Below are 26,267 nucleotides of genomic sequence, written 5' to 3'. Positions count from 1 at the left end.
GCACGCACAGCAGTGTGACCCCACGTTTGCATGATGTCAGCACTCAGTTAATATTCTTGTGGAAAAGCAGTGACTTATATAAGTGCTGGTAGGAATCAGAGAAAACGACTGACACATAGCCTTTAAACAAGTTTACTCCTTGCATTCGTACAATGTTTGAGAAGAATCCTTTGTAAAAACAATCCCCTGTGAAATAAGGTTCTGTATAAATTGCTCTAAAGGTTTACAGAATAAGACTAGAGAACAATGTCTTTCCTGTAGGTTTCTCATTTGTGACAGCAATTCAGTAGCTGGGTAATAATTACTGTATTCTGTAAGATCATTTAGCTGAAAATACCTAGGAAAAAATGCAGTTATTTTATTAACTTGCACAGGACTTTTCCATAAGGGATTTAATTTGGGGCTCACTTTACTCAGCCCTGGAGCTTGGGTTTTAGCTGCATTTATCCTTTGCTCCCTCCCCAGTTTGCAGCCCCCCCCCCCCCCCACCTTTCCAGCAGGTTGCCTTCTGTGTATTTCATTGCTGCTGCTCCTGCCTCACTCACCTTCAGGTGGCTGGTTCAGTCAGCTGCTGTACTGCTGCCACACTGGATCTTTCTAAACTCTCTTTCCCCATCATGTGTCTTATCCCATTTCTTTTTTTCTTCCAAGGAATTGATCATGCATCATAGAGGGGGCTCTAAGAATATAAGGATGATGAGTGAGATAAGGTAATTTACGAGGCAAAAGAGTGGGACCAGATAAAAGATGAGTCACTGTCATTGGTGAAATGTAGCAGACAGATCTGGAAGGAAAAGGTGTTTGTTTTTAAGCTGGATTTAATACCCCCCCCCCCCCCCCCCAAAAAAAAAAAAAAAAAACATTATGGGAAAAAAATCAAATTGAATTATAACAATGTTTTCCTGTAAGTATTTTGATTAGTATTGCCAAATTATTGCCAAACAGACTTATTTGCTGCTTTCTAAACAGGCCTTTTCCTGTAAGTACAATGTGCGCTAAAAAGACTGACAGCCTCAGTGGGAGCTCCAGCTTCCAAACTTTTGTGAAAATGCATTTAAACATGCAAATACAACCAAAGATTTTTGCCCACAGTTCTCCTGACCCAACACATTGATAACAGAGCCCTTGCATCTAATGCAAGTGGATGCATGAGAGTTCTAATTTGCATTTATTTGTGTTTCAGAGTTTAAAAAATCCTTTTATGGGATGATATAGCAAACCTTACTGTTCCAGATCAAAACTTCCTATTGGAGTCGCTGAGACTTCTCTGGCAAACGAAGTGGACACATGGTTAGTACCACAGCTGCATCAGTGGCATCGTTGCTCTGGCAATGCAAATTATTATGCTCTGAACAATGAAAACTCAGATTTACAGATATATGGGGGAACGGGGGAACAAGCAAATACGATTCATTGCTTATTTATTGCCAAATATTTAGATGAAAACCAAGCATATTTGTCTGTCTGCAAATCAGTATATTTTACAAATCCATATGTATTTATCTTGAAAATTAATTTTCATTGTCATCCAATGTTTCTTCTATAATTGCTTTTGCCTGCCTTGCCAAGAAGCAGGTGACCAATCAGGTATGTATTGCCAATGGCTAATGAATAATAATCAAATGAACAGTTTGCAAATAACCCTTAACCTGAAAGCTGTTTGTCTAGAAGATTTGATTTCTTACAAATCAAAATGTATTTTGCCTACTTTGTTGAATATGCACATGCATATTTATGTATGCAAAATTCACATTCCTAATATAAATACTCAGATATCCAGTTTCAGGCAGTGATATTTGAACAACTGTAGTTTGGATGACCAACAATAGAGGAATTCAGCATAAATTAGCATAGTCAAACAAGATTTCTACGATTATAAATTGACAATGTAGTTTCAGTAATTTGGTATTGACAGAAGAACAATTTGGGGCTAATCTGTGTAAAGGAGCACCTTTCACTTTTTCAGGTGAATGCTCAGTCATTTCAATTTCATTCTCCCTTCCAATTTCAATAATTTGTCATTACAGATTTTCTAATACTAACAAAATACAATTTGTTAATTGCTAAGCAAACGGACTGCAACAACCAAGCACAATTCACTGAAGTTTTGTTTCCATTCGCTAAGCCTTTTTTCTCAGAGAATTTAGATAGTTGCTGGCTCCCCAGCCATCCTCCAGCAGTTCCGAGAGGAAAGCTGTCTATGCAAAGCAGGTAAATAATGGCTGGTTTTAAAGAAATAAAAGCACCTCGCACGAATAGATACCTGAAATTGAAGTTATTAAACTGTACTGTTAAAGTCAAGTATACTGCAGGAAAATGTATCGCAGAAGCAGATGCATCTTTCTGTATTTCGGTTCAGGATTTTTAAGCAGCAGCAGGTTTCAAGAACCATACAGATGAAAGCAGTTCAGTAAAACCTGCCCCTCTGTGAGTTGTTTCGCTCTGTTTTTTTCTTTTTAAATGAATCTTTAATCTGGTTTGGCGTTTGAACCCCTTTGCGAACTCCGGGGATTGTTTCCCGCTGGCAGCTAACGTTCAGCGAGCTGCACGCACGATTTAATTTGAAAGCGTTATTATTTGTAGAGAAACGCCTTACGCCGCGTGCTGCCGGATGACCATATCGCGTATCTGCCCCCCGACGTGGAAACTCGTCCGTTTTCGAACGTTAACAGAAGTCCTGAAACCGCGCGGCTAAACCGCGGCAAGACTTTGAAATCGAGACGAGGAGCACAGGTTGGTGGCGTGTCTGAAGCAGGGGCGAGGAGGGGAGACGGGACCCTCCTGCCCCGGGTCGGGACGGTGGCGGGGGCTCTCGGGAGCGGAGCGGAGCGGCCGCCGCCGGGATGGCGGGGGCGCGGGGAAACGGAGCTCTGCCGGCGACAGCCGGGGAGAGGAACGCCTGCGAGGGGAACACACCTGCGGCGGGCGGGGAGGGAGGGAAGGAGAAGAGGGAGGGATGGAGGGAGAGCCCCGGCCGGGCGGGGCGCACAGGTGAGCGCCGCCGCCGGGTAGCGGGGCGGGCACGGGGAGCCCCGTTAGCGGGCCGCCGGCTTCCCGTGTCGCATCCTCTGCTCCCCGTGTCACCTCTTCTGCTCCCCGCGTCGCCCCCTCGGCCCAGCCCGGGGGGCGGCCGGTCTGAGCGCACCTCCGTCGGGCTCCGAGCTCCGTCTCCCCTCAGCTGCGCCCGGCGCTCAGCGGGTTCAGGGCGACAACGAAATCTGCGCCGCGGGGGCTCCGAGCGCTGCCCTCGGCCCCGCTCCGTTTCGGGGTCCCCCCCGGCTTGCCCTGGGGCCGGCCTCTCCCGGGGGTGCCGCCTGCGGGACGCCTGAGCGCGGCCGGGGCTCCGCGCTACCGGCCCGGGAGGGCTGAACCGGGGCGGCCCCGGGCAGTGCTGGGCGGCCCCTTCCCGGTCCCTGTCCCCGTCCCCATCCCCGTCCCGGTCCTGTCGGGACGGCGCGGCGGGCGGGCGGGCGGCTCCTGCGGCGTCCCGGGACCCCTCCGGGCGGGCGGCTCGCCAGGGCCTGCTCCGGAGCGGCAGGCACCGGGCGCCGGGGAGCGGGGTCAGGGCACGGGGGTGCTGCAGCCCCCGGGGCCGGCTCCCAGGTAGACCGCGGGGAGCCGGGGGGGCGGCTCGGGGGGCTGAGAGACACGGGGCTGGGGGCTGCCGGCTCCCGGTGGAGAGCGGGAGGGGGCCAGGGCACAGGCGTGGGGCGTCGGGGGGAGCGGCCCGAGCCTGTCCCCGGGGAGCGGGGGGCGATGCTCCGCGGGCACCCAGGGTTCGCTCCCCGGCGGCTTCGTGCCAGGCGCCGCAGGGCGCCCGCCTTTCGCCCGGGGCGGCTGGAAATCGCCGCTTCGGGTACCGAGGCCGCATAGGGAGGGTCTTTTCCTCGCGTCTCTGCCTGCGTTCCCTTTAGGTAAGCGCTGTGCCGTGGCTCCTGGGTGTGCGGCTGGGAGCGGGAGGAAGGGAGGCAGCTTGGGAAGCGATCGCTCCGCCAGTGGGCGTTTTCTGGCGGCCGGGCTCGGTATTGGAAGCGGCACTGCAGTGATTTTATCTGCCTCTTTGCAGACGCGCACGCACATACGGGGCAATATTTGCGTTGCTGGAAGAAAATACGGCTTGTTAGCGTTTTCTCGCTGTGAAGGCGAGGCGGGAGCACGAGGAGAAGCGGACTTTAAAAGGGGATCGGAGCCGCTCGGCGGTCGGTAGCGCCGCGTCCCCCTCCGGCCTAAAGGGGGACCGGGAATGTGAGGATTTCGGGACGGAGGGGACCGGGGTGCACGGGCGGTGCTGGCCGGGGGCTGCCGGAGGGAGCGAAGGACCGGACCGCGGTCGCCTCTCGTTTTGCTCCGTCCTTGCGCGGCTTCCCCTCTCTGCCTACTCCGGTGTCTCTGCTAGACGTCCTGCCTTAAACTACGGCGAAAGGGAGGGAAGAGCGGAAGCATGTCCAACCCGGAGAAGCGGCTCTTAGCCCGCCCCTCGGCCCCCCTGGCTGCGGCACCCGGGGAAAAGCCCGGCTCCGGCAGCCGCCCGCTCCACTCCCATGGCCAGAGCGGCGGAGGTGGAGGCAGCGGCGGGTCTCCTCCTCCTCCCCCCGCTCCCGGAGGCGGCTCGGCTGCCTGCAGCTCCCTCTCTCTCCTCCTAACAACCAGCAGCAGCAGCGGGAGCCGCGCTGCAGGGACAGCCTCCTCCGCCGCCTCCGCCAGCATCGTCCCCAGAGCGGCGGCGGCTCCTTTCCTCGCTCCAATCCCCTCCTTCTCCTCCGCTTCTCCATCTTCTTTTTACTTCTTGCCGCCGCCTCCTCGTTTCCCCTCCTCGTCTTCCTTTAACCTCACGAGTCTCCAAGGGAGGGAAGGAGGAGGAGGAGGAGGAAGAGATGTTGGCGGAGCAGCGGCAGCAGCAGCTCACTTGATCGCCCATCCAGGCGGCAGCGGCAGGAGGAGACTCTTCTCTTCTTCCTCCATCCAGGGCTTGCTGCTCCGCTCCACGGCCGGCGGCCCCCGGCAGCACCACTCCCGGCTCCTCCTCCCCCCGGCCGCCTCTCGCCCGTGGTCCTGCGATTCCCTCGGGGCTGCAGCGGCAGCAGCCCGCGGCGACGGGATCCGAGGAGGCGACGGCCCCGGCAGGAGCGGGACTCCGAGGCGGCAGCAGCGGCAGAGAGGCGCCTTCTTCTTCTCCTCCTCCTCGGCTCCCCTGCTCCTAGGGCCAGACATGGAAGATGGATCTAATTCTGCCAGCTGCTTTAGGAGGTTTACGGACTGTTTCTTGAACACAAGTAGGTACCGCCCGGCGGAGAGGATGGGGGGATGCGAAGGGCCGTGTCCGAGGCTGGGTGCATGCGGCGAGGAAAGGCAAGGGCATCGCTTTCTTTGTGAGCGGGGGGGAGGCGAGCACACAAAGGGGCTGCGTGCGCGGGGCGTGCGTGGACGCATGGAGGAGCGGCGAGGATGCACGGACAAAGGGGATGCTCGGCGTGCCAGAGCGCTTTGTGGCGGCCGTCTCCGCATCGCTCCGTAACGCCGCGGGTGTGCGTGTCAGCAGCCTGCTACCCGGTGCTGCTCAATTCCCTCGCCAACGGCACCGGGGGAGCGGAGGCTGCCCCCCTGCTCGCTCCGAGGGGCGGTGAGGAAGCCTCGCGGTCTCGGCAGCCGGCAGAAAAGCGGCTGAGGAGGACGAGGAGGAGGAGGAGGAGGAGGACCGAGCGGGGCGCAGCGCCGCGCATCCTCCCGCACCTCCCGGCGGGTCTGCCACACGCGGGGGGCTCGGGGCTCCCCAGCCGGCCTCGCCACCGGCTGCCCCTTTCCTCGGCCGGGGCTGCGCTGCGGGGCCGCCGGGGGAGGCGGCGCCGCCGGGGCACGGCAGCTCTCGCCGTGTGCCGCCGGAGCGCCCCGAGCCTCCCCGGGGCCGGCGATCCCCGTTCGGGGGGTATCTCGGGGGGGCGCCTCCCCTCGGCCCTAGTCTCGGGGTCCCCGGTCTACGGCGGAGCCGCGGGAGCGAAGGGCTTCGGGGCGCACGGTGCTTTCGGGCTGAAACGCTGCTTCATCGGACACCGCCGGTCGCCTAGCGGTACGGTTTTAGGGTGGCTTCCACCAGCTGTGGCTGGTGTGACTTTTTTTTTTCTTTTTTTTTTTTTTTCTCCCGACTGTCTATTAAGTCACAGATTTATGCCTTAAGGTGTCCCCAAACTCGTAATTTGGTATCTTGGCACACTTTCACTTTTGTTGGGTAGCTTTTCAGATACAGGTACATAGTATTTAGTTCACGCGTGTACATATTTCTGGAGGATGTGAGAAGAGCTATAGAGATGTCAGCTGAAACCTCCTTATTGCCTAACAGTTCTCTTTATCAAGCGTGGTAGTACTTGTTCCATTATATGGTAGAGGTGTATAAAGGCCACTATATACGTGTCCCATTGTCCTTTTGAAACTTTATGCAATATTTCATTATGCTACAGAACCATATACTTGCTCAGTTTTAAGGCCTGAAGAGATTCTTAAGCTCTTCTAGTTTTTATTTTCTCCATGTTTGAGAGGGGTGGAGTGCTAGTCGTGCAAGTAGCACAACTCTGATGCTTTAAAATAAGTAGACTTGGGAGCAAGGGAGCGAGCTGGGGGACGTGTGTCATGTAGGGCAGTTCTCTCTTAAGCTAGACCAAGAGAAAGAAGGCATGGAAAACATCAGCTCTATTCAAAACAACATTTTAAAAGGAACGATGAATTCAATTTAAGCTATTTTGTGAACACTTGAACGGAAGAAACTTGGTCATCTTTGACTGGTTGTGACCTTTGAAGATTTTCCTGCAGGCAGGAAAGGGGCAGAATGGTTCTTTTCCCTGAGAGTTTTCTGACATCTAATAAGACATGCAGCCTGTCTCTCTGGGGAGACACTTTTCTGTGCTCTGCAGCCTGCTCTCATGAAACTTTCAGGAACCTAAATGCGTGATATCTCGACTCCTCTCTTGAAAGTGGTTGAAACTGGCCAATGGGCTCAAAAGATATTAGTGAGGTCAGGCAGACAGACATTCACGTGTGTGCATGCATACATATCTGTACAGTGCTCCCCAGCCCTCACCATCCCCCCAAGTGTTTGCATAAATCTGATTTCCCTTGGAAACCAGGCTGAAGAAAGAGGAGCAGAGGGAAGTCAAACAAGATACTCTTTTATTCGGTTATGATGCGGCTATTGCAAAGACCACTCGTCCAACTGTTTGGAGTACTGCACGCAGTCCTGCTTACAGTACGGCAGGAAAAATAATTTTTGTACTTAAGAGGGTGAGATGATATAGGATAATGAAGGTTATGTGCTGCATCTCATGGGCTGTGTTTCTTGAATTGTATTTTAAGTTCTAAATCATACACATATACATACATACACTCTTTGACGCTCAAGACAAAAAAGTCTAAATATTTTTTTACAGAGGGAAACTGGTGAGTTCTGTAGGGAAGAGAATTGAGATGCGCTCTTTGGGTGGGAGACTTAAAAGTGACCAAACAGAATCTTCAAGACCAAAAATCAATGAAATTGCTGAAGATGTGTTCTTCTTGTCTGACCTCTTTTGATGTGTATGCACTCCTATCAGGATTTCGTTAGAAGTTACTGATTTTATTGAAAGATTAGATCCTGTAATATTCAGTTTGTTCCATATTTGACTATTTTTAAGACTCTGATTAAAGCACTGGACTGAAGAGGCTTATATGGACTGCATATGGCATGTGTTCTGAATTTTTTTAAATCTGTAACTTGGTGCATAACATAGTGTTTTGGGAGATGTATAATATCTACCATCCTGGATCAATTCTCTGTTGGTGTTCTGCTGTTTTTAAGATACTGCCCATTGCCAGGCATTCCAGGTTCTTGTGAAATGTCTTACCTGCAGGGGAATGTCCCATGTTCCTTCTACACGAGAGGTCTCTCAAGCTGTGCACGTGTAGTATATTTCATCCATGTCCCATAAATCAGGTATGAATATTTTACAGTGTGGGAGCTTTCTGCTTGGTGCGAGTATTACCAGTGTATGGATATTTTATGTGGAGTTGTTTTATCTGCTCGTTCTGTGATGCGGCAAGTTTATCCTGCACCTACATGTGACAGATGTCAAGACTTTCAGATAACAAAGAGTAGATGCAATAAGGTCTGTAATTGTGGGAGAAAATAATAATTAAGGTTTAAATAAAGTTAGAAATATTCCGTATTCCCATTACCTGTGCTGGTGGGAAAGTTAATCTTGTCTTGACTCTCCCTCTCTCTCTTTTTTTTTTTTTTTTCTCTGGTCTGTCTCTTCATTACTTGTAGTCAGGGTTTTGTAAACCAAATGCTGATCTTCAGCAATGAATCTCATGCATACAGGTGGACAGAGTTTGCTTTTGCACTTAAACCATCCTTAACATGTAGGTGCTAATGTAGAAAACAGAATTATCCCTGGTTTTCACCCCAGGGATTCTGGCTCCACATTGGTTAGAGAAACAGAATTGTGGCCAAAGCTGTGTGCAGTTATGATGATAAGTGGTGTCATTCAACAGTTCCCATCAGGACGGGGCATCATAATACCCCGGTTTGCATTATTGTATAGTCCCACCATGCATCCTGCTCAGAAGCACTCTGTTCTGTTCGGAGAGAAAGAGGGAACAAGCTTACAGCATAGAAAGGGAATGCACCCAGTTAACAGTGAAGGAGTGTTTGTCTGAGTTAAGCAGCCGTTTGTAAAAATACCTATAAAGCACACAGTTTACTTTTGAAATAACTAATCCACAGTCCCTTTGCCTCCTCAGCTCTGCTGTCCACATTTGCCTCATGGCTTATGGGCACATAGTGCTCGTAGGCCTTGAGAAAGTAGGTAAAGCCTTTCTAGTTAGTTCAGTAAGCTTGTCCCTTGTTTCAGAAGGACCATGGAAGGAATAATTATGCACAGTGCAAATGCTTTGGGAGATGGTGTCTCTGTCACTTTTGAGAGTAGGGTGGCAGATGATCCAAAGTTCTTAAACTGAAGTTTTTAAACTGGAGCTGATGGCTTCAGTCACCCCTGTTCATGTCCTTCCTCTGGTTGGTGTTTAAGCCGGATATGGTGAGAATCTGAAAGTGTAAAGGGTGTTTATTTCAGCATATATGTGACTCTGTGGCTTTTGAAACAGTCATGCAAATGCTCATTTCCATGTATGATCTGGGGCATGTACTTGGCTTAATCTCTGTAAAATCCTTCTGTTGTACGGATCGGTACAACAGTACCTTTTTGTTCACTTCTAAGATTTTGTGCTGCATTCTAATACAAATACATCATACCTTCTATTCTCTCAATTCTTGAAACATGAATTTGGTTTTGGATTCATAAACTAAGAATGAGAGTCTCTTTGTCTCTGGGTTTACAACTTGGAACTGGCTTATGCAGCTTTTTGATCGATATTTAACCCTGTCTGTGATTTAAAATTGTCATTCAGTTTGGCAGAGCTTATATGAGCAAAAATTTTTAGTGCTACTTTGAAACGTTATCGTTTCTAGTCATTATGATTAATGCTTTAAAATGATACATTTTTAAATATTTTTTTTGTGCTTTTTGCATTATTCTAAAAGAAACCTAACATTGTAAGTAAAACAAAATATAAAAAGAAAAAAAGCATTTGCATTTTTTTGTTTCGTTTTTATACTCCCTCTGCTGGCTGTTTCAATTACAAGTACCTGTACTCAAACTTTGTTACTAAATCTGCTCTTCCTTTACTGCTTCATCAAATGAGCAGTAATGTGCATTGACTTGAATCTGTTTTTAGAATACAAAAAAAAAGTCTATAATTGTTAAATGAAGAAAGACTATTTGGAGGAAAAGAAAATTTGACACCTGTTTTATGGAACGATGTTTTCATTTTTATCATATCTTGTATTGATTTGAACTCTAAAAACAATTGAATCTTTAGGTGCGCGGGCTACATTTTCACTAGTATATATTGCAGGAGTAGCAATACATGTATTGTTCCAAAAGATTTAGTCATATGTTCTACTTATTGTAATGAACTTGCTGGACAGCATTGAAAAACATTTGTGGCAAAATCTAAATAATTATGCTGCATTTTTATTATGTTAAAATATCTTTTTATCATTCACCAGTTTGATTTCTATCCACATAATTGGCTATAAGACTGCGCCCAGGGTGTTCTGTGCAAATGTAATGGAGAATTTTGTGAAGTACTGGTTTTAGTACTCCGGTATACAGCAACATTCATCCAAAATGTTTACAGCATTCAAAAGCTATAATTCCTAGGAACTTTGGAGACTAGATACAAGGATTGCTGTCTATAGTATTGAAACGAAGCCATTGCATTCCCCATGGATGTCAGGTATGGTTAGGATTGCTCATTATTTCTTGTTCATATTTCTCCTAAAGATCCAGACTTTTCTGTGCAATGTGTCTTCACTTGTGCTGGTACCTGGCTTCCTACTGGCAGAGCTCGAAGAGTGCCACCTACTGATTGACAGCTCCTTCCAGTACTTTGTCTTTTCCCATCTGCAGCCTCTCACAGCTCAGCCTTGCTTTTCTTGTGGGATGTGGCAAGTTGATGTGGTTAAATGTGTCAATTGAGTTAAATCAAGCCTCGGCCTTGACCTCCTCCATTAAATGAAGTGCTTTTTTTTTTTTTTTTTTTTTTCCTCCTAATTTGTTTCAAGGTGAGGAAACAGGATTTTCAGCTGGGAGGTGGACTTTTTTTTTTTTCTTCCCCTTCTTCTTCTTCTGGTCCCTTTTTAAAAGCTGTTAAAAAGAAGCATGTTTGTGTTGTTTCATCACCATTTCTTGTCAAACTGTTATAATTAGTGTGGGAGGAACCATTAGCTTGGCTGATGTTAATAAAAGAGTTTGGCTTTTGTTGTGCCAGACAATGTACTGATGTGTTGCACACATGAATTAGTTCAAAAAGCAGGTAACAGGTTCAAAGTCATGATTTTGTTAACAAATTGACATTCCAAAGTGCTCACGATGTGTTTGTTTTTGCAGAGGAGACGGATATTCTGATTAACAAGTTCCAAATTTTCATGGTAAATTGTTGAATCGATCTTTACTGTTACTGCACACTGAGAATTCTTTCTTCCAACTTAAAAGTATGCTAATTATGTTCTTAGGGGAAGAAAGCTTGGCAAGAGTATGAATTACTTCAGAAAAGTGTATTATCGACATATTTACAAGGAATTCCTTTATTTTGGAGTTAAGTAATTTTTATATATCATTTTTCCAGTGATTTATCACCATAGAAAGCTTTCTAAATTCCCAAATCCTGAGTGTAATAGGTGGCAGAAAGGAGAAATTTTTTTTTATTTTGTTTCCAAATTTCATATTCTCTCAGAAAAGACATTGATAGCAAGTTTTAATCTGTGCGAGTGAGACTGTTGACAATAAAATTTCTAAATCTTACGGCTTGATAGGACTGGAATTGGGGTTCCTGTATCATTTGGAGGCTTTTCAAAGTAGTTCTGTCTCAAGAATTAAAAAAAGAGAAGGCTTTTTGATAGTACTTGCTGCCTTGAGAGAATTTATACTCGCTTTGGTGGTTTCTAATTAAAATAATAATAAAAACCATCAACATAAAGGCAATGGTAGTAATCTGACCTTATTGGTTGGATGTTGGGACCTGAGGAAGAGACTGTCAGGATCTATGAGACCAGTTAATCCACCTTCCATATGGAAAATGAAGATTTAATGCTTTCATTAGCACTTATTGATCTGATTCCTTGTTTCTGTATTATCAACAAACTCCTCTGCAGTTGAGCTGTACATCTCTTAACAACGTTTATTCAGCTGTTAATAATTCCAGCATTCTTCCTTCCTCTTACACTTCCACTTGCATTGAAAAAAGTCCCCTGAAGTCAAGCCAGAAATGGTTCCTAAAGGAAAGATTTTTTTTTTTCATCCTAAGTTCTAATAGCTTTATACAGAAAGCTTGCATCTGTAATTATCTTGATTCATCTTGAACTACACTCTCAAAATAACATTAATTTTTAGCTGCTGACAAACATTGCTATGTCCACCTTAATAATACAGTTTACTTTGCTTCACCCTGTGGGGAAACTTTATAATTGCTAGAAGAGATGCCTCTTTCTTTGCCCTAGGTGTCTTAGTAGCCCTTCTGCAACGCCAGGGTGTTCTGCTGGTTCAGACAATAAGATGCTGAGCTGGAACTATGGTGGATAAGTATGTGTCTGTTCATTCTTTTGTAGTTTTCTTCACTGCCTGTTTTCTATTTCCCCATTATATTTCTTCTCTAGTGTCTTACTTACTTCCAGACCAGGTAAAGCTGCTACCCTTTGTTCTAATTGTTTTCAACTATTCCTAAAAATATTTATGTGCCGCAGTATTCCACTAGTGCTTTTTATTTTTTTTTCTAATACATTGCAGCTAAGTTTATAAGAAATCATTCTTATGCTTATGTGTGTGTGTGTTTATATTTTGGTTTTCTTTCATGCATATAAAGATATATTGGAAACTTGTCCAGAGTGAATTCTTTCTGGGAGCATAGCTCTGTTGGCTGTGCTTTCTTTGCATCATTTTCTTTTTCTTTCATTTGTATCTGTTTTTTCGGCTTAATATTATTTCCTCCTTGTCTACCCATCAGCTTATTTTAGCTGATGTTTCCTTCTTGATTGCTGAATTGTGTTGCTCTTGTTCCTTCCTGCAGCCTGCCTATGTCTTACCCTGTCGTTTTTACAATGTTCTTATTTTCCCCAGCTGTCTCGTTTATTTGAAGGCAGACCGCCGCTCTTACTCTAGTTGTGGTGTAGTTCACTTTGGCTGTGTTGCCTTTTTTTTTTCTTTTTGTAACGCTAGATTTTGCACAGCAGTTTTAAAACTGCATGTGTTCTGTATTTGCAGTGACTCATGGTATTTCCTAATCTGCCACTTTCTGCCCAGCCCTAAGTGTGATGTCAGTAGAGTTTTTTTCTATTTTTTTAAGTGAACGTAGGACTGATGAAAGTTACTGTTTGAGGTAACAGGAAACTGAACTAATTTGTTCTCAAAACAGGCACTGCCTTAGCCAGTACACTCAGGTTTCATCCTGCCAGCCTCTTGTGTCTCATGCTTGTGAGCAAATTGCTTTTTTTCTGGATGTGCCTCACTGTTCTGTTTCTTCAGGCATCAGTTTTCTCTGGTAAAGACACCTGAGAGAACTGCCCTTTGGACACCGCCTTTTCATGAGTCTCATCTTAGCTGTAGCTTTGTGGCCTTCAGTTCATAATTATGAATACAAGAGGGTCTTAGGACCAGAGGTGTCCTTTTAAGAAGTGCTTTCAAGAGGAGAGTGAGTATAGGTGACCTGCAGTTTCGACTGTTTAGAGAACAACTCATTCCCCTTACAACTCTTGGCATAGCTCTTGTTGTGGTAGAGAACAGGATAGTCTGGCATGTTGTAGGGACGTTCATAGGCTGGTTGTGAGTAGGAATGTGCTCGTAGATTGCTCTTTTCTTTCAAACCTTTTTTGGACTTTTGTTGGAGCTATATGCAGTGCTTATACTTTCAAGCAGAGAGAGGGCTAAAGCTCTATCCCTGTCCATCTACTTAATTTTCAGTGTGCTCCCTGGTCCAGTCCTGACCTGTGCCTAACTGTCTTCCTGAGAGCTGGGAGAAAGCAAAGGGTGACAGTTCCCAAGGGGCAGTGGGGATAGTGCTTGTCGCTCCTGACATCCTGTATGGAGAAGTGTTTATCTACATGGACGCAAGCTGTATCATTCCCCTTTACTTTGTGGCTGAACAATGGGCTCTGGTACGTTTTATTTACTTGTATAGGGACATAGCCATATGGACAGCAGAGTACAGCTTTATACAGCTTGTGGCAGCAGGGCAGACCTTGTTTCTATGGACCTTTTTCTTGGGACTCAGCCACAGGTTCTACAGAGTCCTGAATGAAAGATGCATCCAGTGAATTGGGGGTCATTGCTGGAGGACATGGCTTGCTGCCTAACTGCAAGTATTTAGCTTGTCAGTGTTTTTCTTCAACTTGCTGCTTTGGAGGACATCTTAAAAGTTGTGGTGGAAATTTCTAAATGAGTGCTCACAGGGTAAGGAGGAGACAAAGTCTTCTGACAAAGTCAGTTAACAAGGATGGCTGAAGTGTGTGTGGTGTTAGCACATATCTCATGTTGAAGAAAAATAGTGGAGGCTTATCCATCTATGGCAGCATCATCTAAGGGGTAGAAATCAAAAAAAGAAAATTGGAATGGTAAGTTTAAGATTTTCATTGCTTGAAGGAATGTGATTACAACAGAAGGAAATGTTCATCCTTATAGGGAAAGCTATTTCTAAACTCTGAGAGGTTTCTTTTGGGATAGATGAAAACTTGCTATGTAAATATCTCTCAGCAAATTGTCTGATTTTGAAGAAATCTTTTCAGCGGTGTACAAGATTTCATTAAAATGTAAGATTTAGGTTTTTTTTTTTTAACGTATGAGTTATCTTTTTAATGTCAAAAATGTTTTCTTTCTGCTTAACTATTTTTTAAATTGCTTTTCCCCCTCCATTCAGTAACAACATAAAGTTGAATCTTATGTATTTAATGAATGTATTTACAGATAACCTTTTAATGTATTCCTTCACTTTTTGTGGTCTACTGTTATCTTCACTGATCAACTAAGTGCCGATCAACAATCTCAGGCCATGTCTTTTACCGTTGTTTTCCTATGTCACTCTGAAACTTTTAGTGTTCTACCCTGTGTTTTATTGTAAGCGTGATTTGTATCTTATCTACCTTGTTCATGTTTGGTCCCCCCTCTCTCAACATTTTATTAAAGCAGAAATCTGTCTACATTCAGTGCATGTCCTTTCTCTGGGTCTCTTAACATGAATAGTCTCGGATGGCTCGAGCCATGACTGTTGTGAGTACAGCCAGCATCAATGTGGCTGGCTGCTTTTGATGATGGTGATCTTGTCTGTGACAAGCCTTGATTCTTGTTGACAAGATGATGTTGCGGTTATTACTTTCTGATTTGGCTGCAAGAGTAACTTTTTGTTTGTTTTCATTCAGCTATGTGTGCTTTTAAAAATGTATTGAATCACTTTTGTAGCACTATTCAGCATCTTGTTTAATAACCTTGTGTCTGAATGAAAGCATTTAGCCATTCTGTGGTGCCAAGAAACAGGTCTTCCCTTGCACTTGTAAAAGGAGGTTTTTGTTTTTCTTGTTTGATAACAGTTCTTCTGGTGCTTATGAAGCTGAAAGGAGGAATGGTAAGGAAGTTGAAATCTGCTATATATACCATAATTGAAAAGAGAACTTAAGAACAGCTACCCAATTATATTGGGAAAATATTAAGAAATTCTTTTGTTAAAACACTAAGTGGTAGTGGCTTAAGCTTTGTTTAAATATAGAGATGTCCTGTGCTGAACTGCATGTTACTGAAGAATGCAGAAGGGATTTGACATGCGTACAAGAATATTCACTAGTTTAAGGTACGTCAGTAATTGGAGATAATCTGAAATAATGGCAACATTGCTTTAGTGATCCAAGCAGAAAGTTGCCGTGGCTTCCAAGGACTTCATTTGCTGTTGTGAGTGTTTATCCTTCTCCACAACCAGGTTCCAGGCACTGGGAAGCCAGGACCTTTGAATGAAAATTATAATGGTGCATTGTTCAGCTCAGGGCCATCAGTGAAATGAATTTAAATGTGCTTGTATTAAAACCACAAAGTGATGTAATGACCAGTTTTGATTAGAACTACTGCTGCCACTTCTCTAAGATAAATTCCCATTGAGAAAAGAATCGCTGTTTTGCATTGTATTTGGGAGAAACATCAAGAAAAATGAAGTCAACAGGTCTACCTTACCAGGGGCCAATGGGGAGGAGAAAAAAATGTAGGAGTAAACAGAGAAGAGACGATACCCTTCAAATACTTTTAAACTGTATTTGTAATTCATAGTTTTCTGGGCATTTACCATTTTCTGTCTCTTGTCTGTATTAAGCATTAGAATTTGCAGCTATTTTACTTCACCTTTTAATATTGATTTAGCTACAGAAGCAACATAACTTCTTCCTTCTTTTTAGTTACTGGACTAGTCACAGGTAATTGTGCTGCAGCCAGTACTCTTGCTTAAGAAGTGAGGTGTTACGCCATACTGAAGGAAAATTTCTGTTCTGTCAAGATGCTTTTCATAGATGTTTTCATCAAACTCAAACCTGCATCTTTACTTCAGTTGAGAAATCTTTGTGACGTTACTTCAGAGCTATTAACCTTTAAAATGATTGTTAGCCCTTTGGGAGGAGTGTCAGTAAAAGGTGAAAATAAGGAGAAATAGATGAGCATGTTTAAAATTGTATAGTAATTATGAGGTAATATATCTTCAGTCTGTATGATGGTTACCGATCCCTTTCTATGGTGTTATTCAGAATGTGCACTCCCATTTACATGTGAAAGCATGAGTATCAGAGGCTTCCTATCTTTTAATGCTACATTATATATGTTCCTTTACTGGTATTTGTCTTTTTATGTTGTTTGGCTGTGAAATTCTGTGTATCAAGGTTTAGTCCTTCAGAATTATCACCTCAAATAACAGCTGATGCACAGTTCAATGAGCCTTTTGAAATCAGTTTTGGAATTTTTTACATTTATTTTTTAGCAGGCTATTACTATCCCACTCTTGTTTGGTAATAACGCTGTACTAAAAACAAAACAAAACAATTAGCTATGTCATAATGAATTATTTTTGTAAAACACTGTAATACAGATACTGTAATCTTAGTGCTGTAATACTTTCTTTTTTGGAGCAATACATAATTTGGGTACCACCCAAGCACTGCCGTCCTATTTTATGCCTTCATATCTTCAGCTACTTTGCAGGGTTTTTCTGCTGAAACATTGGGAATCTACTCATCTATGCACCTGTGACAGAACAGTTTAAATTAAATAAGGCAGAGGCCAATAACCTCTGAAAGCCAAACAGGTCAGTGGTTACTAGTTCTTCTGACATCTAGATGTTCCTGGAGCTTTTTCTTCTCTCTTCATTTCTTCCACTCATTTTTTTTCTGCCTAGTCGTTGTGCTCTGTGGAATCCCTGCTGTCAAATAAGGTGGACAGAGCTCCTGTTGTCTTTCAGTGGCCACTCATTCATGAGTCACTGGTCTTTGTAGCTGCTGATTTTCATGAACTCATCTGATACAAGTATTATCGAGTCAAATTTGACTGGAAGTGATCATAAGGTCAAAATGTATTAGTAGGGACATATTTTGTAGTGGAAAAGCCAGTAAGATAATAACATATCTTTCTTTTGACTTTCCAAAGACTTCGTGGGGGGTGGGGGTGTTGCATCTTTATTAGTTCTCTTGGTAGCACTGAGGTTATATTAATGATGGCTCTAATTTCTTTGGATTCCCAAAACTTTGTTCCACTGTGGCAAAGATACATTGCTTCTGGGGGAGAGGTCAACGCTGTTTTCAGTAGCTTCTTCCTTCTCTAGTATAAATTACCAAAGGACTCTGCAATCAAGTCATTGTGATGGGAAGTGCATCTCAACTGATGTAATGCATTTGTGTTTCCTGGAAACAGAATAAAATTGCAGCTCCGCTTGGTTTAATGCAAGATTTGTCATTGATTTCAGTTGCCATGATATTTACTTCTGTCATTTGATCTTTTCATTGTAACTGGTGGTTCATGCTTTGTGAATCTGATTTCCTGACATCAGTCCCTCACAGCAGTGTTGAAAGTTTTAATTCATGAAGAGTATTTTACAAAAACAGAGAGATTTTATTTTGAAATATGTCAAAGACAAATCTGATTTTTAACAAAACTTCTACTCTCTTCCTCTGTAGACAATGCTAAGAAGGGGAGTCAACTTAATTGATACAGCAAAGGGGACTAAATGCATAAAACTGCATGAATTTGATAGATGGGTCTTCAGATGAATTAAATATTTATCTGATATGTATTACTACTAGCAGTGGTAAATTTTCTGATGAAGATATGTTGTTTTCTCTCAGTCCATCTTGGAAACTGACATGCTTTAACTTGAAACAGCATCACCTTGATCCTGTATGCTGCTACAGTGCTTTACACAAGCCTGTTATATATCAGCTATTTTGTCTAAAACTCATTTAATCTGAAGCAGGAACACATTGCATTTCATCACTTGCAGAACTGTTGCACATTCCTGAAAGAATCAAAACAGTAATGTCCAGTGACTTTTGAATTTTATTTTAAGACTGCAAAAAAAGATGACTTTTAAAATAATTTGCTAATTATTTGAAGTAGCTTTCTCTCTGACCTCAGAAAGTCATGTTAATAGATGGTATAACATAAGCTCCTTGTTATTGAAATAGCTGGTCTGACTGATTGGGGTGTCCAAATGTTTTCTCTGGTTGCAGTCCTCAGAACACAATGGACAGAAACTTACCTTAGAAATAACTCATGGAGCGAGCAATAATAGGTAAAGGATTTGTGACCCGAAAATCTTTGGGAACACTACAAAGGAACTTTTTTTTTCTTTTTTCTTTTTATTTTTTTCTTTTAGTGATTCAGGTTTATCTTTAATTTGGATGGGTATCATTGCCGTGGAGTACAGGACAGGCTGGCACTCAGTTACTTTTTCTGATTTTTGTTGTATTAAAGACAATGGTAGGATGGGGGAGTAGGAATGCGTACAGCCAATAAGAAATATATATATATATAAAACAAAAAAGCCTGTACTTTGTAGAGACACTTCCATTACAGAGATGTTTTTAGAATTCAGACAGACCTGTGGGATGATGTTCTTTAGAACTTACCTTTTTTAAGCACTTCATTTTATCAGATACTTACAGATGCAGATAGGGGAGCAGAAATGACTAGTTGCAAGGGTTATGTTCCCAACTTTTTCCATCATAATGGCTTTCTGATGGATCTTGATTATTAAAAAAAATGGTAATTATTCGTGTTATTGGTAATTCCTCATGTTGCCTGTATAGCCTGTGAAGGAAGTTTGCAAGCTACTGAATGAACCTTTTGTCAGACTTGACAGGAAGGGAATGGTAACTAGACAGACAGTTGTTTTTACTGTATGCCATAGGGCAAAACACTAAATGGTCAAGTTTTTGTGTTTAACAGCATAAATCTTGCTGGAGAAAACTTCTAAAAACAGTAGGATAAAATTAGTATTATTATTATTTAAAATAAAACAAAGTATGTTTTGGTAACAGCTTGAAGATATTTATTCTGTTTATGGTCATTTCATGCTTATTAATTTTTCTATGCCAAAAATGTATTTGCAACTCAAATTCCTTCAAAACTCCCTAAAAGAGTGACATTCACAGATAAGAATGGAGCGTGCACATGCACACACAAATATATACACACATAAATTTCAAATAGTTTTTTTTTTTTAAACTGCGGTGATATCCCTCTAGCTACATTAATGAATTAAATGGAGACGGGCTTAGTTTTGGATTTCAGGAAAATAAACTTCAAAGGATGCTATCAGGTGGTTTGAACTAATGAATGTTTCATACCAATAGCATGTTCAACTGGTGAAAGCTTTGTTCTTAATCACAGCCTGTTTTCGGATGTTGGTGCACTCTGTTTCTACTTCATATAAATCTCATCTAAAACAACTGTCATCCTGTTAGTTACTTTTGTGTCATTTAAAAACACATTAAACCATTAAGTTTTTCACATGGCCTTTCTGTAGAATTATAAGTTGTTACAAGTGTAAGGGCATGAACAACTTTTTGTGTTTATAAAGTAAATGGACATCAAGGGAAAGGAGGATGTTACAAGTGCTCTTGGGTTCTTCTAATGAAACTTTTGTACAGCTCTGCTGCTCATCTTTCCTTATGTGCGTGTCTGATAGAAAATGGAGAACAACTCTTCTTCACCACCTCCCCCCATGATAAAAAATAGCCATATTTTCCTTGCTGGCCAGCAGACTGGGGTGCAGGGGGTAGCAACGTAAGTTTCCGGCCCCTCTCTGCAAGAAAGACATCGAAGCCCTGGAGCGTGTACAGAGAAGGGCTACAAAGTTGGTGAAAGGCCTGGAACACAAGTCCTGTGAGGAGTGGCTGAGGGAACTGGGGTTGTTTAGTCTGGAGAAGAGGAGGCTCAGGGGAGACCATATTGCTCTCTACAGCTACCTGAAAGGAAGACATGGGGAGCTGCGGGTCAGCCTCTTCTCGCAGGTAACTAGTGATAGGACTAGAGGGAATGGCCTCAAGTTGCACCTGAGGAGGTTTAGGTTGGAAATGAGGAGACATTTCTTCTCAGAAAGAGCAGTCAGGCATTGGAACAGGTTGCCCAGGGAGATGGTGGAGTGACCGTCCCTGGGGGTGTTCAAGGAAAGGTTGGACATAGTGCTTAGGAGCATGGTCTAGTGGGTGATAATGGTGGTAGGGTGATGGTTGAACCAGATGATCTTGGAGGTCTTTTCCAACCTTAATGATTCTAGGATATATATATATATGTAATTATTTATAACAAAGATTATGATGTTTTTATGGCAATTGCTAAAAAAAACCCAACACATTAAGTAGCTGTTATAAACAAGGGCAGCAAACATAAAATACATTAGAGGTGCTCTTCTGAATCATAACTTGTATTGTGGGCTTACAACAGGCTTTTTATTCCCTCAGTGTTTGTGGCAAGTATTAAAAATGAATTAAGAACAGTGCTGATACTATAGCATTTGGAACATTATAGCATAGAGATGGCTTTTCAATCAGGTGCTACAGATAGCCAACTCCCTGCTTGCCTTTGAACGAACTTGCAGTGTTCCGGACTGGTTCATATATGCATATGTTTTAAGTAGCCATCTTATTTATTGTCTTGACTAATTCTGGCAACATAAATAGCTGCTTGACTCTACTGCGAAGTGTACTTTGAAATATTAACATGTGCCGGATGCCTTAATAGGAGGAAAACGGAAGAGAGCAAGAAAGCATGTAAAAGAAACAAGATAGAATTTCATAGCTTCCTTGCCAATCAGAAAATAAACAAAGCTGAAAAGACAATTGGGACATCAAAAAATGGAAGGGGCAATAAGGAATTTTCTGGCAAAAGGAGATTAAAAACAAAACAGAAAAAACAACAAAACAAAAATAGAGCATGACACATCAGTTCATATTTTTCCATTGAAGAGATACAGTCCCACCTACTCGAGTTTCTGAAAGAAATTCTGCCAGTAGCTGAAATATCAACTTTTGTTCACATTTCTTGTGATGCTGTTTTTTTTTTTTTTTTTTTTTTATGTACGTTAAGAGGACAGTGGGACTGTGGTGGTGTGGATTTTTTTTTCCTTTGTGTGTGTGTGTGTGTGTAAATAAGGCACATTCTTTATTGCAAATAGCAGCTAGTTTTCTGGTACATGCTTTTTATGGTGCACTTAGGTTTTAATGCTTCCTTAATCATTTCCTTTGTTGCAGCTTAAAAAGGCATAGGTTTGCCTGCCACTAAGTTTCTAGGCAGCTGAGCTGACGCAGTGGAAGGGGTTTCTTTGCAGGATTTTCAGTGCAAAAGGAAGATGGTATTTCTTGGTCTACTTAGGAAGTTTTTACCTATTTGGACCTTAAATCTGTTTTTGAGAGCTTTTAAGATATAGATTCCACATATAGATGTGTTCTTACTGAAGAAAGTGAGCTCAACTGCTGGTTGAGTGTGAAAGGGCAAAAGAACTTTATAGACAGCCAAGTATCAGAGGGCACAATGTTTCATACCGATAGCATTCTTCACACTTTATTTTATACAGTATTGCACTTAAATATTAGCAATGGTATAGGTATGTCTGAGGCTTTACTGAATAACAGAGAAGGTATTTGATTTCTTCCTGTTTCCCCTCTTTGTATTGCTGAATTTATTGTTTTGTGATTCTTGTTTTAACTTTTTCCCTCTGCCAAACAGTAGTAGATGCAGTTGTCTGCTATGTACCTTCAACTGTCATCATTAGCACTGTTGCCTCAGGTGGCGTCATGAGGGCTTTAATCTTATATAAAACTGGTTGTGGTGTTTGCTGCTAAAACTGTAAAGGAAAAGCATCCATTCACCTTTGTGTGAAACTGGATGTCTGACAAACTTGTGAATGTTTCCTCTCGGCTCTGACTAGAGTAAGTAAAGCAGAGTACCTCAGGCAGTCTAATTTCCTGGCTTGATAATAGACTGGGAAAAGAGCCATTTGTTGTTTTCAGGGTTGTCCATATATGGACAAATCTTTTGCCGGGCTGAGTAAAACCAGTCATCTTTCAGAAAAGAATAGAATGTTACAGGATTTTGGAAAGTGAAGGTTTTATAAGCAGAGGTCTAGATTTAAATAATGGATGGTTTTTTGCTTCAACACGTTTCAAAACAGCACAGGTTCAGGGTTGTATCCTGGAAGTGTGTTGGATAAGAATTGCAACTATAGATGTTAAGCATGTAAGTGTGTTTATTCTTACACTAGTTATTTGGCAGTCCTTGTGAAGGACCAATGCTGATTCTAGACTAGACCTGGAGCCTTTCACTGCCTTTTTATTTAGTTTTGGATTAACGACCAGGAAGACATTTAAGGTGAAGTTAAATACAAGAAAGATTATTTCAGTCTTTGACCATCTGTGGCTCAGTCGTACACTTGTTTATCATTTTATGAAGACCTTTAATAGTATTCCTTGATGATTTGGGGGATTAAGCTAAGCATTATCACATAGGAGATCCAAGAACAACTAGACAAATTTTGAGTTGACTGCAGAAAACTGTTAGATTGCTTTGAAAGCTTACTTAGAGTTGTTGTACTGATGGTCCTGAAGGTAATGACGTTTTGGGGCAAATTAAAGCCTGGAGCAGTTTTGTTTTTTCTCTTCCTACCTGTTGTCTTCGGGCAGAGAAGGTAGATAAGAGAAAGTAGGTAAGATATATGCATTTATAATTGCATATATATTTATATAAAGGGTGGTTGGAACAAGCAGTTGATTGCTTTAGGCATCACTGAAAATTCCAGCTGAATTTCTTACACAGAAATAAAGCAGATTGCTTAGATTTGACAGATGTTTGAAACTGAATGGTGACTCTCTTTGATGACAGCAGTCTTCCCAAAAGAGGTGAAATAAGCTCAAATATATTTTTGTTGTTTTAGAGGTTGGGTCAAAAAAGGTTATCAAAATACCTTTGGCTGCCGAAAGTATTGAAGTTTCAAGAGAGGGAGGGGGAAGTGGATATTGAGGAAGAGAGCACTTGTCCTGTTTTTGAGACCAGGGTGTTATGGTATGGTGCCCAGACTGACTGTGTTATCAGACTAAACTTCAAATAATGCAGTTTTTTTGCTCTGTCTATAAATGTTTGGGATTCTGCAAGCTTAACTGTCCTTGACAAAGAGAAAATTGATGTGGGTTGAACTCATCATCTCTGGTCTAAATTTTAATTATTTTTTTTTCCATGCAGTGGGGGAAGTGGTTTGCTTCTGCAAGGTTTTTACACACAGATTCTGAGTAATTTTTGATTTGTGTTTTGTTTTGTGATTTTTTTTTTATTGTAAAAGAACTCTCTCTTTTCTGGTTTGCCTATTAAATTTAGCAGTGAGTGTCTAAGTTTCTTTTTCGTCTTATAGTGCGTTCATCTTGCAGAGCTGATTTAGGATCTTTTAACAGATCTTCGACTGTAAGAACTATTATTGCCTTCTCTTGTGTTGCATTTTAAATTGAGCATGTTTAAGCCTTTTCGTATTTTCACTGTTACACCTTTTGTGGAAAGCAGAAGACAATACAGAAAAGTGGTATCTTATTACTACCACCTGCTTTCAGAAATACCTAATCACCTTTTGAAAAGAAAATCCCTGTCTGCTCATAGTTTTGTAGCAAACATTGGATCACTTTTTCTTTAGGGGGAAAGCTGATGTTAGGCTTTGTTCAGCTATCAAAAAGCAACTGGGCCCAATAAAATCAAATATTTTTTTCCCCCTTTTACACAAGTGTTTATCGGAGGGGAAACTTACTGTAATAGCTTATTTTTTTAAAAGAGAATGAATATGATGACATACATAAATAAAAATAAGGTGTGTATTTATCTTTGCCACTCTTAAAATTTATACATTACATCTTTATGCTTTTTTTCCCATACATTGCACCAACGGGTTATATAAAGTAGCTCAATTAAACGATGTATTAACTATTGCTGAGCAAAAGGTTGACTGTATTCCACCTCCAGCCCAATCTCTTTTCTAAACTGAAAATTATGTGACATGTTTGTGGGAAGCATTTGTTAAAAAATAGCTAGAGTATGTTAGGGTTTTTCAATGGAAAAAAAAAAAAGTAGACGTAAGAATTATCTGCATCTGTTCTCTATATATTGTCTCACTTGTTTCCACATTGTGTGTAGTACTTTCTAGGATCTGTTTTTGTTCTGTCCCCAGCAACTTAACTCTATTGTGTCGATTTCTCTCTCTCCTTACATCTCTTTTTGAATGTCCTCCTTCTAGCGATCTTCTTACTCAAATGTAATGACATTCATTCACTCAGCAGTCCTATAGGAATCCTTGATGGTGGTGGTGACGGAAGGGGGGACCTGATGTGTGTATCTGCATTGACTGATACTTTGCTTGCATGTAAGTGTCTGAAAAATGACATGAAGATCAGGGCCTGCTAAACACCTTTGGCAAAGTGTGGTGGAAATAATGGAGAGTTTTGCTTTAAGAATATTTCATCAACTATTGAAAGAAATCAGATGGATGCAGATGAAGAATCACTTTACCATGGGCCTATTCAATCTGTTCATGATAAATGTGTCTGTAAAATATAGCTAAGATTTATATATTACGCTGTTTTGAGATGCTATCTTGGGTCTTGGTTATTTATTAATGTTATAAATTTGATCCTGCTGAACTGAGCCTACTTGCAAAGACAACCAGAATTTTTATTTCATGAGAAAAGGATTATGGGCTGTCGGATATAGTTATGGAAAGATAGGATAAGTGTGGTTATGAAATGCTATGATTCTGAAATAGGATCTAAAAAATAAATCCAATATACTTTCAAAACACAAATGACAAGAGAGGAATATTACATTCTTTCCCATGCTTAAATAATAGTGGGTCATTCAGTGTTCTTGTTGGCTTATAACTGATTTTGTAGACTGAACTACTAATCCTGTTTTGTGCAGTTTTTTTTTTTAATTTTTATTTATACCAGTATTGAATCTGTTAGAAGAGTCTTAATTTAAACCGTATAACGAGAGTTTTAACGACAGAAAATTATGATTTTTTGAAAATCTTCTTCCCTATATTTAGTCAACTGCATTTTTTCCCTAGCCTTATAATGGTTAACAGACACACCTTTGCCTTCTTCACTATCTAACCTAGTTAGAAATAACATAACCTTAGTCAGAAAAGACTGAAGAATACATATGTTTGTGATCTATGTGATCTAGATCATGAGCTGCTACTTCTCACATATAGAGTACTTCCAGTGAACATGTTCTCCATTTCCAGTGATGTGACACAATTTATAATTGATCCTTTCTGTTCATCTTCAAACTGTCCTTTGTTAGTATAAATATGCTTTGCTTTGTGTTCACTGCTTGTTACTTTATTGTTGTTTCTTGCTAGATAAGCTAAATGAGAATCATCCAAAGCTTGCCTGGTTCTTAAAGCAGCCATTGGAAGAAAGAGCATGGTGTTCAATGTGTTGTGTAGCTTGATCGTTATCAGAACTTACTGTTTCCATGTTTCTAAGCAGAAAAGCAAAAGGCCAATTCAGAGCTTTAAACCTGGCTTCCCACTTGGCAGTGCAGTGTCACCAGCAGGCCATAGGAACCATCCATATTTGCAAAAATAAATAAAACTGAACATCGCATCCTCTGCTGGGGGCTATGCCGGTACAATTTTAATTAGATTTGAGTTTGTGTTAAGACCAGTCTGATTTGAAATCTCATGCCATTGATTAGTGTAACATTATAATTATAACTGGAATTTATATTTACTGTCAAGAATGGGCATGTATAGCAAAAAAAAAAAGGGCAAACAAACAAAAAAACCCACAACACAACAACAACAAAAACCACCACAGAACCAATATTATAATAAGCAAGAGCTATACTTTACTCTCACTGTAACTTCATGGTGAAGCTTTCACTGGCTGCTGGGAGCTAGGATGAATCCCTTGATGGCTACATCCAGGTCTGATACAGACTGCCTCTCTATGGCATGGTAAGAAGTTTGTGGGGTGGTGTTAGCTGCTATCTTGCTGGGGTTTAATAATTTGTGTTTCAGAGAGAAGCATTTTTTTGTTTTTTTTTACATTTGCTGGAATGCCGTGTAAGACAAAATAATAAAAATCATGTCTGTATTGCAATTGATTTTACTCCTAAATAGTTTTTCTCTTTTCTTTT

At 41.9% G+C, this 26,267-nt stretch overlaps 1 protein-coding gene across 5 annotated transcripts in view; it reads left to right on the top strand.

The window, feature by feature from the left end:
- The first annotated feature begins 4,203 nt into the window (after positions 1-4,203).
- The window catches only part of PDE10A (phosphodiesterase 10A), a 187,103-nt gene continuing 165,039 nt past the window's right edge, over positions 4,204-26,267 (top strand). For 4 of the 5 annotated variants that reach the window (XM_035538405.2, XM_035538406.2, XM_035538407.2 and 1 more), the window contains exon 1: positions 4,204-5,273. In XM_035538405.2, the coding sequence (XP_035394298.1) occupies positions 4,442-5,273 (832 nt within the window). In that variant the 5' untranslated portion in view covers positions 4,204-4,441. The remainder of the gene's footprint in view (positions 5,274-26,267) is intronic. The other variant, XM_035538403.2, reaches the window with a different exon arrangement.

This window comes from Cygnus atratus, chromosome 3, assembly GCF_013377495.2.
Source record: "Cygnus atratus isolate AKBS03 ecotype Queensland, Australia chromosome 3, CAtr_DNAZoo_HiC_assembly, whole genome shotgun sequence".
Lineage (NCBI taxonomy): Eukaryota > Metazoa > Chordata > Aves > Anseriformes > Anatidae > Cygnus > Cygnus atratus.
The sequence above is the reverse complement of the archived record's forward strand: the minus strand, read 5'-3'. Positions and strand labels throughout refer to the sequence as shown.